The 11,389-nt window shown below is 48.1% G+C and overlaps 1 protein-coding gene across 1 annotated transcript; it reads left to right on the top strand.

Moving 5' to 3' along the window:
- Positions 1-3,160: 3,160 nt before the first annotated feature.
- Positions 3,161-8,676, top strand: LOC121449564 (glutathione S-transferase Mu 4). Its single transcript, XM_041654083.1, has 8 exons — positions 3,161-3,343; positions 3,550-3,625; positions 4,033-4,097; positions 4,390-4,471; positions 4,568-4,668; positions 6,003-6,098; positions 6,178-6,288; positions 7,763-8,676. The coding sequence occupies exons 1-8, from the start codon at positions 3,308-3,310 to the stop codon at positions 7,850-7,852; spliced, it is 657 nt and encodes a 218-aa protein (XP_041510017.1). The 5' UTR covers positions 3,161-3,307; the 3' UTR covers positions 7,853-8,676.
- The last annotated feature ends 2,713 nt before the right edge of the window (positions 8,677-11,389 follow it).

Raw genomic sequence — 11,389 nt, forward strand, 5'->3', positions numbered from 1 at the left:
ACGCACCAGTTTAAACACCATTCATTGCCTGACACATTCTATACATTATATTTGAGAAAGCACAAAAGCAAGGCAGAGCCCATATGCAGATTCAGGGAAGACACTGGGGACAGCACTCAGCAATCTTTTAACCAGACTGTGTTCTATAACTACGTTCTGACATCCAACATCCAATAAACATGTCTTGTACATGCAATGTAAATGTTTAACACAGGAGGCGTGATCACATGCAAGAACAATCCAGGGAACACAATGCACCCAAAGTAAAGGCTCTGACTTTTTCCCTGGAGCCTCTCTCATAGCTCCCCAAGGCATTGTTCTCCACTCCTCTGTCTTTTGACCATGTTCCAACAAGAGTGGCTGAATTTTACAAGATGCTACTTCTATATCTATAGAAGGACATAGGATTTCTATCTTGCATTCTGTTACCATAACGTGTCCATTTGGTTTGCATTTGTTGAACCATCTTTGCCAAGGACCACGATAGACATCTCTCCAAAAAAGATGTAGATGGTAACAGGCACGAGGGGAAGGCAATCAAGAGCACAGTGAAGTATCATCTCACACCTCACAGAGCCGCTATCCCCACAGAACAAGCAGAGAAACTGGAATGCCCGCATACTGTTGGCAGGAATAGAAAATGGTGTAAGAGTAAGGGGGGAGTTAAAAAAGACCCTACCTCATGATCCCAACACTCCCACATCCAGGGATATGGCCATTCTTCTGTTTATTGCAGCACAACCAACCACAGCCCAAGCAACAAGCAACCCAAGTGCTCATCAGTGGGTTAATGGATAAAGAAAACGTGTTACATTTACTTAGCATTAACAAAGAAATTCTTTACACAGAGAAACCCTGTCTCGAAAAGACAAAAAAAGAAAAAAGAGAAAGAAAGAAATTATTTTAAAAATCTTTATTTTATGTGCATTGGTGTGAAGGTGTCAGACCCTCTGCAACTGGAATTACAGACAGCTGTGAGCTGCCATGTGGGTGCTGGGAATTGAACCTGGGTCTTCTGGAAGCAGCCAGTGTTCTTAAATGCTGAGTCATCTCTCCAGCCCAAGAAAGAAGTTTTGCAACATACAGCAACAGGAAGTGAAATTAATCATTCACAGAGAAACAAACATGACATAGTTCCACTTCACGGAGACATCTAATAAAGGCAAACACAGAGTAGCACAAAAATGGCATCTGCCTGTGGTTAATGGGGCAGACCATGTCAACTGCCCCTGAGCGGCACGGCCCCTCCGCCACTCAGGGTAAACATGCTATATGAATCTGCTCTACAGCCAGCAGAACTAAACCGTGCGCTTAAAGACTTATTTAAAGCTTTAAGCTGGCCATGGTGGCACACTGTGGAATTCTAACAGAAGGGGGAGACTCGGAGTCCAACCTGGGCTACCTACAGAGACCCTGTCTCAAACACAAAGACTTTAGTATATCACTATTTTCTTTTTAAGTTCACGTGTGAAAATCAACTATAACCTGTCACAAAAGTTTCATAGTAAAGGAATGGACTTAGGATCTGGATTTGCATGCTACGTGACTTATTTATTTATTTATTTATTTATTTATTTTTTTGGAGTTTCGAGACAGGGTTTCTCTGTGGCTTTGGAGCCTGTCCTGGAACTAGCTCTGTAGACCAGGCTGGTCTCGAACTCACAGAGATCCGCCTGCCTCTGCCTCCCAAGTGCTGGGATTAAAGGCATGCGCCACCACCGCCCGGCTGACTTAGTTATTTTATACTGGGCTCCTAGAGCTTTTTTTCACGGAATTGTTCTGTTAATTCTCTGTGCTTTTCTTTCACTCTTAAATCTTTTTTTTTTTTTTTTGGTAGAGAGTCACCTGGAAAGCTCAGGCCTGACTTTATTTTCTTGTATTTTAAAATGTTACGACAGAGGCTGGAGAGATGGACTAGGGGTTAAGAGCACTGTGATCCCACCTACCTATCACCAGCAGTCTGGAACTGTTCTAATAGGGCCAAGAAAAGTTTCCCTTGAGCCAATATAAAAAGGATTTCATGAACCTCCAAAGTATTGATCTGTAGGTTATTATAGGTCAGCTCAAAGGATACATATTACCTACAAAGCACTGGAGGCAGAGGCAGGCGGATCTCTGTGAGTTCGAGCCCAGCCTGGTCTACAAGAGCTAGTTCCAGGACAGGCTCTAAAACCATAGAGAAACCCTGTCTCGAAAAACAAACAAACAAAAAAAAAACAAGCAAAAAAAAAAACCCCCACAAAAAAAAGAGTGACTAAGTTATCCCTGCTGATCAAAAGGAGAGCCCACTTCCCCCGTCCTCCAGACACAGTCTTTGTACACATATAAAAACCAGTGTTGGGAAGCCGAGCGATGGTGGCGCACGCCTTTAATCCCAGCACTCGGGAGGCAGAGGTAGGCGGATCTCTGTGAGTTCGAGACCAGCCTGGTCTAGAGAGCTAGTTCCAGGACAGGCTCCAAAGCCAGAGAAACCCTGTCTCGAAAAACCAAAAAAAAAAAAACCAGTGTTGGGAACTGTACACTCTGCTATGAACAGCAGCAATAGACACCTCAGGCATCTCTTTCTTGATGGCAATTGCTAGAAGCTGACCCTGAGCTGACCTTGAGGGGGGGAGGAAGGGTTCCCTGTAAACCCTCCGACCTTCCAGGAAGTGTTAGTAAAAATAATCGGGTGGTCACAAAACAGAGAGACACGTGACTCATTTTAAGTCCTTGAATAATATTAGCAGACGTCCTGAACATGTTTGAACCTTCAAAATTTCCATTTTCCCACATTTTTTGGATCAGAGGTTTGTGATAGAAAAAATCTCTTTGAATTTACATGTACTTCTGAACAGAGACTGCTTTCTGCTAGGCAGAGAAACATCATCTCCGGACAAAGGCTTCAGCAGAACCTGCAGGAATCTGCTTTGTTTGACCACAGGGATGAGGTGCCTAATCAACACTCTCGGGTTGGGGACTCCCTTGTGGCCTGACTCTGCCACACACCAAGGGCAGCAAGGCGAGCAGCCAGAGCAGTCTGGCCAAGTGAGCGGCTCAGGCAATGATCTGCTTCTGCGCACTGGGCAGGAGGATGGGGGTGGGACTTCGGGCGGAATCGCAGCGGCTTTCCGGTCTCTTGGGGGTGGAGCTCATTAACTTTGCTTTCATAGGTGTTGACGAAGATCCTCGTTGCTGGGAGTGTGTTGCAGGACCGCACGGTGCACCAGCCCCGCCCAGATATCATAGAGCAGGAGGGTAAAGTCAAAGGTGCTCATCCCGGAGGCCAGTGGACTCAATCCCTGGCACCAGCACCAGCACCAGCACCATGCCTATGACACTGGGTTACTGGGACATCCGTGGGGTGAGCGCCCACCTGACGGTGGAAAGAATCGCCGCGGGGCTAGAATGAGGGAAGCGGTGAGGGGGCGGGTCCTAGAGGAATTCCTTTGCTTGTCTGGCTCAGAATCCTGCACACGTGCTTGCTGGTGCGTGCGCCTGTGTGTACTCACTTGGCGGGAGGTGAGGTCACAGAAATCCCCAGGCCCCATTCCTGACCTATCTCTACAGCTGGCTCATGCTATTCGCCTGCTCCTGGAATACACAGACACAAGCTATGAGGAGAAGAGATACGTCATGGGCGACGGTAATGCCATCTTCTGGTCAAACTTCTTCCTTACCCCTGTCTATTGGTGCTTAGCAGCCCTTTTCTGACCTACATTACATGACAGGGCTCCTCCAGGTGGACTTAGAATCTTCCTCTTCCAGAAACCTCCATAGGGTGGGCTTGATCTTAATACTGAATCCTGGTAATGGAGGGTGGGTCCCCACTGCTGTTGAAATTAGATCGCATTCCCCATGAAGACTTGCCTGAACCGTTTGTAAGTTTTAGAGATGTAGGACCCACAGCCCCAAGCACTCCTCATCTCTGTAACCTTAGATAGTGAGATTCAGTGTGTGAGGCTGCAATTCCCTGCTTTAGAGGTTGGGTTCCTGAAATAGGCATGTTCGACACTAGGCTGATTTCTTTTTATGTAACCTTATCAACCACAGCTCCTGACTATGATAGAAGCCAATGGCTGAGTGAGAAGTTCAAGCTGGGCCTGGACTTTCCCAATGTAGGTGCAGGGAAGGGAGGTTTGGGGTAGGCATGGCGTCCTCACCTCATCTCCTTGACTGGCTGAGGGGGTTTGGGGTCAGAGCTTCTGCTCTCCTGCTCCCATTCCTGGTGGTTGCACAGGGTGATGGGCTGTGTCCCAGCTCTTCCATTCAGTGTGCACTGTGTTCATGGAGGACTTCCCATGCTAGCCTCGCTGAATGCCAGGCCACATGGCCACATGTCTGTCCTAACCCAGGGAAGTGAGGCTGGGACCTTATATCCCATCTGACTGTCCCTGCTTGTCTTTCCAGCTGCCCTACTTAATTGACGGGCCCCACAAGATCACCCAGAGCAATGCCATCCTGCGCTACATTGCCCGCAAGCACAACCTGTGTGAGTGGGGCTGGCTGCAGGGTGGGGCATGGGGGACAATCTCCTTGTCTGGACTGGTGAGGGATGCTGATGGTGAATGTCCTTTGTGTGCTGCAGGTGGGGAGACGGAGGAAGAAAAGATTCGTGTGGACATTTTGGAGAACCAGGCCATGGATGTCTCCAATGACCTGGCTAGAGTCTGTTACAGCCCAGACTTTGTGAGTCTGATCCTGCTCCCGTGCTGGGCTGGTCACACAGTGTTTGGGTCAGGAGTCAGCTCTTTCAGATTCCCATCTGCACAGGTCTTATTTACCTTCTGATTTCCTTAGCCACTTATCCTCCAGGATGTGTTCTGTGTTATCACCAGCAGTTCCCAGAACACTGATATCAAATGAACACTCTTATTAGGCTCTACCTGTCTTAGTCCAGACTTCCAGAGCAGACATTACGTTCCTCAATAACAGGTCCTCTGTACCCCATTAATAGGTTTCCCTGTCAACACTGTAAGCTAGATCAAGCTGAATTGAAAATGTCCTAGAATAGATTTATTTGAGCAAAGCAACTCCTGGGTGGACTCTCCACTCCCAGAGATTGAGGCCAGAGGAGTCATATGCCAAAAAGAAAGCAGGGAGATTACATAGATTGTAGGTGCGGGGTGATGATGTCTCCACTATAAGCTGCGCTTGTGCCCAAATATGGTCAAGAGCTGAATGCTCAAACAGGGACTTAGGCTGTTGGCAGAAACAGGAGAGGAAGCTGCAATGGTCACCAGAAATGCAGATGGAACTGGACATTTTGGCACCTTTTTTTTAGTTCTGAGTCTCTGGGCAGGGCTTGGAGAGAGAGAGACAGGACTGGGGCTTTCTGGATCATGCAGGGGCAAGCTGGTGGGTCCACCGAAACCCTAGATAGTGACGTCATGTTTCCCAAGTGTTCTCCACCTATGCCCTCTGCTTAGGCCCTCATCAGGTAGTTCATATCATTGCTGTCCATTAAATACAAGTACACTCAATGGATCAGAAAAAGAAGTCCAGGATGAAGACTCACAGGGAACCCTTCCCAGCCCCTCCCAGTGCTTCCTTCACACCCACGGGAAGGGGGGTAGCATGTTTTTCTATAGGTGACCCAGGAAGAGCCTGAAGGTCTTTCTCTCCTTTCCTTCAGCCTCAAATCCTCCTCAGTTTATGGGGGAAACTCAAGTATATTTCATTCTTCTGGAACCTATGATATGGAACTCCCATCTTCTCTGCCTACTTTCAGTTCTTGCTTTTGGTGCTGCCTCTCATCAGCCCCGGTGTCTTCCAGTGCTCTGGGCACTCATGGGTTTAGACATCAGGAATGATGATTTCCCATTGTGCACAGTGTCCTTTTCTTCTCTGGCTTTTCCATTGCATTTGAAGGGTGGCATGAGCTCCATGGAATCCGGTAAATAAGTGTTGATATGTGGAATCAAAGTGGAGATGGCTTCCTACCCCGTGTAGGACCATGCCTGGTACTGCTGACCTGGTCGCTCTGTCAGGGAACTCTGTGGTGATAGCTATTTCTGCTTTAGGAGAAACTGAAGGGAGAATACTTGGAGCAGCTCCCTGGGATGATGAAGCTCTTCTCACAGTTCCTGGGGAAGCAGACGTGGTTTGTCGGTGAAAAGGTAAAAGAGAAGAAGCTGGGGGTTGTCATTTTTCCAGGGGCACAGAATTTCATGCCCCCTCATTCTTGGCCTTTTGCAGATAACTTTTGTGGATTTCCTTGCTTATGATATCCTGGACCTACACCGTATATTCGAACCCAAGTGCCTGGACGCATTCCCAAACCTGAAGGACTTCGTGGCCCGCTTTGAGGTGATTTCCTAATCCTCCTTCCTCTTGGCTGTCAACTTTTCCCTAATGTTTTCTTGGTCTTGGAGATGAAGTGAAGAGCAGGTAGCATGAGTTGAGCGCTCTCTTTCTCCCAGAATCTGTGCTCAGCACCTGGTGTCTGTAGACCAAGTTCATCTTTACATGTTCCTCGAGGGTGGGGAAGTCATCTGTCCCACAGCTCAGATAAGGAAATGTGAAACTCTGGAGGGTTACCTACTCACTCAAGATTTCAGCAGCAGTAGAACTAGGCTGGACTTGCTATTGGCTTCCTGCTCCTCAGGGCAGCGGGTAGCTGCTGCAGACTGGGTTACGTGAGGTACCAGGATGTAAAGGATACTTGTGCTTGGTCTGCTGAATGCTTTGCCGAGACCTTTGTGGGGCTCCTGTTAGAGAATTGAATCCTGAGGTGTGTATCATGGGCTCTCCTCCCTCAGGCCTTTCATTTTTTCCTTTTGAGTGTCCAGCTGTTCCTTTTGTGAGATTCACCACTTTATTTTTCTGTTTCCTGATTTTTGTATGAGGCATAAGTTATGCCCAGAATTAAAGAAAAAGGTGGTTCTTAGACCCTCCTGGGGACCATGTGTATTAGATAATATCAGGCAAACCAGACTGAGGTGTGTGTGTGTGTGTGTTTGTGTGTGTGTGGTACCACCAGGGTGCTGGGGAGTCCTGTTTCGCTGGAGACTACTTGTTTGATATCTATGCCATCTTCTGTATTAGAAATTGGGGGTTGGAGACCTAGGTCCAATGGGCTTTTCAGTCTGGAACTCATTTTCCTGTCTCATTCCTTACCAAGTGATGTGATTTCTCAGCCAGTTCTTGTCATTTGGTCTGAACTGCGTGAGTTTGAGAGGAAGAGGCTTGGGAGTGTTGAAGGCTGCAGCTTTAGGCTCAATGTGAACTTGGTCTCTTGATCATAGGCAGCTCCGGACATCTGAACTCTTTAGAGATTTTCTGGAGGCTCGCTCTCTTGGTAGAAGGCCAATAACACTTGTAACTCTCATTGACCCTGGTCCCTTTATCAGGATCGGACACAGGATTGGTTGAGGCTCAGTACCAGGTCCAGAAACTGACTTTCTCCTCAGGGCAAGCCTGACTTCTTTTCTGGTCTATGTATCTATAACCTTTACCCCGGTTTTACCAAGTCACTGGATAAGATAGGGGCTATTTACCAACAGGTCCCTTTGTCCTTCTACATGCCTATTCAGTGGGCAAACCCAGGAAATACAGAGTTTGTGTGTATAAGAGGAGAAGGTCTGTATAGATGGGGTGATAAGGCCTCTTAAGGAGGGCAGGAAGGGAGTGCCAGGAGAGAGTACAAAACTGAAGAGACAGATGCCAGGCTGATCCCAAATGTGTGCTAATGACTAGCAGTGTGACCAAGAGGAAGTTGATTGCCCTCTCTGGCCCTGAGCAAACCTAAATCTTGGTTTTCTTTTTTTTTTCTAACTCTCAGGGACTGAAGAAGATCTCTGCCTACTTGAAGAGTAACCGCTTCCTCCCAACACCTCTGTATACAAAGGTGGCCACGTGGGGGAATAAGTAGAGCCTTGACAGGGCAGGAGGTGGGAATGAGGGACCTGGGGCTCTGGCAACTTTGAACTTCCTGTAGCCCTGGCACTTTCTTCTTATTTCTGTTCCCTTGCTGATCCCAGAATGTCTTGGGTCTTCTTTTCTTTCACCCAGTCTTGGCCCATTCAAGCCCTTTAAAGCCTTAAGTTTCCTTCAGCAAAGTGCCCTTCTAGTGTGGCTGTCTGACCCACTTGACCGACGGTCTTACCTGTCAGTTGCTGTGATGTCATGAAAAGTTGGGACTCAGAGCTCAGCCTGGGCTTCTTAGCGAGCTACTAATCTAGAGATGCTGATGTATGAGGTCTCTCTGGACTATGTCAGGTACCACTGTTAGCCTTGGACCACCCTGGCCCTGGCTGTTACACTGTTAGCTATCTCTGCTGCCTCCAAAGACTGCCTCTTGACCTGGCAGAGTTTTGCAGGGATTCTGGTTGGATAAGCAGGGGTTGGACTTCCTGAGGCCATCTGATAGCCTCTCACCAGGCAGCTGCAGGAGGCTCTGTGGAGCTCAAAGGGAGCCTTTGGTGGCTTGGGATCGCCTATACTCTAGCACTGCTCGGGCTTCATATGGGTCTCAGGGGTGAGGACCCAGGCCTGGGGAGTCTCCAGCAGGAAGCCGGAATCCTCTCTGCCCCGCATTAGTATGGAACAGTAATATCCATGTGTCACCAGGACCCTGTCTCCTCTGTCCCTGATGCCTCTGGAGTTTCCTGTCTGGGTCACCAGGGATGGGGAAAAACATGGTTAATCCCACCTCTCTGTGAGCCCTGTGAAATAAATTTCTTCATGCTTTCATAATTTCAGGTGTCTTTTCATACCATTTATATCAGCATTCTTTGGATAGGCATAGAATTGTAGCATGAACATTTGGTTTCAGATTTGCCCTCCCTCACTGTCTTCCCCCAGAAATGAGTGTTTCTGGTAAGAAGAATCCAGTCTTTCTGACCAGGAGTCATTTGTACATTGCCATACCAACTCCAGTGTCGTCTGTGTGACATGACATATGTCATTATGCCGGACGGGAGCTACGTGTCCTATGGTACTAGGCTCCCTGGAGGTCAATGGCAGATGGCCCGCTATTTGCCGCCCTTGGGGCATAAACGGGCTATGCGGGATATGGGCTTTGCACAATCTCTTTTATCATAATGATATTCTTCGTAGCTACAATACAAGGATTATCTCTTCAGGAACAGCCCTGAGATAGGGACAAGACATATAAGGAATAGGAGGTGAAAATTGTGAAATAATAGAGAACGCAAGTGGGCAGAGAAATGAAAATATAGGCTGAGGGAAGGCCTAGGAAGAAGGCATGGAGGAAAGGCAAATGGTCTGGTGAAAAGGACCAGGCTGTCCCTAAGGGCCAGAGCCAGCAGGGTGACCACGAACATGGCTCCACGTCTTGGCTTTTCAGTCCTGTTTTGGGTTCTAAAGGTTGTCTTTGCAAAGATTGGTCTAGGAAGGAAGCAGCTGATCTTTCTGTGTGTGAGCAGCACACAGAGGCTAAGGGCTTCCCTCCTCCTCACACAGCTGGACAGGAACAGTCTATACCCCTGTCTACAAGGGAGGGCTCAGATCTTCCATCCTGGCTCTCTCAGTTCATTCTCCAAGAAGGAAATTTCTTTTCCCTCTTGTCTGTATTTCCATGGAGGAAGGACCAAGTAGAACAAAGGCATCAGTAACATGCCAGTGTACTTTGGAAGAGAGCAAAGACCTCACCCGGTACCTCAGCAAACCCTGACTTAATGAGGATGGGGATAGGTGAACCAGCACGGAGATAATGGGGTGGCCTTGGATTCTCCTGATGCAGAAGATCTAAACTTTGAACCCTGGTGGAGGAATGTATAGCCATTGTTCCACCCTATTGTCGCCAGCCCTGCTAGTGAAGACCCTACAGAAAGACACTGTGATGTGCGCCATCTTTCCAGCTGAGTGCCCAGATAAGCTGGAATAGATCATAGCTCCTGGGCTGCCTGTCCCCAAGAGGCCTGGAACTGCAGCCTCCCACACTGTCCTCCTGCACTGTGCAGACAGTTTGTACAGTGCGTACAGATTGCTCACATAATCACTATGTGAGCATCCTGGATCAGTGTGATGAGAAGAAGGGGCTGAGAAAGTACCTCATCCTCGGGATGCCAGCTGCATAAATAAGGAACAAGGAAGAAACAGGATGTAGTGACTGTCATTTGCTGCAGGACCCAGCACCACTGGAGGCTGCATTCACCCTCCATACCTGTCCAATGACACTGGCATTGCTGTCCCCGATATAGGTTGCTTCAATGACCAACCTCTTATTTATCTATCTATCTATCTATCTATCTATCTATCATCTATTTATTTATTTATTCAGACAGGGTTTCTGTATAGCTTTGGAGCCTGTCCTGGAAGTAGCTCTTGTAGACCAGGCTAGCCTTGAATTCACAGAGAACCTCCTGCCTTTGCCTCTCGAGTGCTGGGATTAAAGGCATGTGCAACCATTGCCTGGCTTTTTCCTTCCCTTCCCCTTCCAACATTTTTTAGTAGATGGAAGACTTGAACACAGGCCCAGCCTTCGATAAAGGCCAACAGTTCTCCATTTCCATTCCAAGGAAGGCATCGTCCAAAAGGGGAAGGGAAAGACTATTCAGAGTGAAGGAGGGTCAGTGAGAGACTGCTTCAAAATGGGCATGAAGTCCTTTGCGTTTGGGAATGTGTCCAGGCACTCAAATACACAGTGCTGGTCAAAGGTATTACAGGTGAGGAAATCCACATAGTTCCTCTGCAAAAAGCTGAGGGTGCAGGGGCTGAAAATTGGGAAACATGGAAACCTCCTCAGCCTCACCTCTCTCACCTTTCCCTCATCCCCTGCAAACCACTGGTTTGTAGAATGTTGTCTTCTCAGGGATGCTCTCTAAGGACTCTGGCTTCCATTTCTTCTGTAGCACAGTGTCTTTATCCTCAGACAGGTATCTCAGAGGGGGACTCCCACACAGCCGGGGCTCCCCCCCACCCCGGATTAAGCACAAACCGCACACAAACACCTGTTTTCACAGCGAGATTCTTTATTAAGCAGGGAAGAAAAGTTAAGGTGGCTGCTTTTTGACTCTGGCAGAGAAACAGTAGTAAATGATCTTGCAGGTGTAATTTTAACAGAGGAGGTCTGTGTTAGAATGGGCTAGGCTGCGGTTGTATATTTTAATGGGCATGTGAATTAGGAGAATGAAAGGGGGCTTTTGATTGCTGGACATTGGTAATGAGCCTCAGGAATGCGTCTGGGCGTATGTGAGTCTGGGACTTCTGAGGGAGTAGGCCTGAGCCAGGACCTCTGTGGATCCAGGAGTGAGCTGTGACTTCTGCCGATTTGGGCATGAGTCTGTCTGGGATCTCTGAGGGAGTAGGCAGGAACCAGAGACCTCTGCGGGTCTGGGCATGAGTCTGGGACCTTCAAGGGATTAGGCAGGAATTAGACACTTCTTTGGGTCCATGAGTGAGCTAGGACTTCTGCAGGTTCAGGCCTGAATCCAGAACCACCGAG

Source organism: Microtus oregoni, unplaced genomic scaffold, assembly GCF_018167655.1.
Source record: "Microtus oregoni isolate MIOR12 unplaced genomic scaffold, Mior012 000000F_ref0000247, whole genome shotgun sequence".
NCBI lineage: Eukaryota > Metazoa > Chordata > Mammalia > Rodentia > Cricetidae > Microtus > Microtus oregoni.

What these genes read in the sequence shown, in the direction of transcription:
- LOC121449564 (XM_041654083.1), top strand. Translation starts at nt 3,308, where the DNA reads ATGCCTATGACACTGGGTTACTGGGACATCCGTGGG. An exon ending in TGGGCCTGGACTTTCCCAAT is followed by an intron (nt 4,098 to 4,389) that starts GTAGGTGCAGGG and finishes TTGTCTTTCCAG; the next exon opens with CTGCCCTACTTAATTGACGG. An exon ending in TGCCCGCAAGCACAACCTGT is followed by an intron (nt 4,472 to 4,567) that starts GTGAGTGGGGCT and finishes TGTGTGCTGCAG; the next exon opens with GTGGGGAGACGGAGGAAGAA.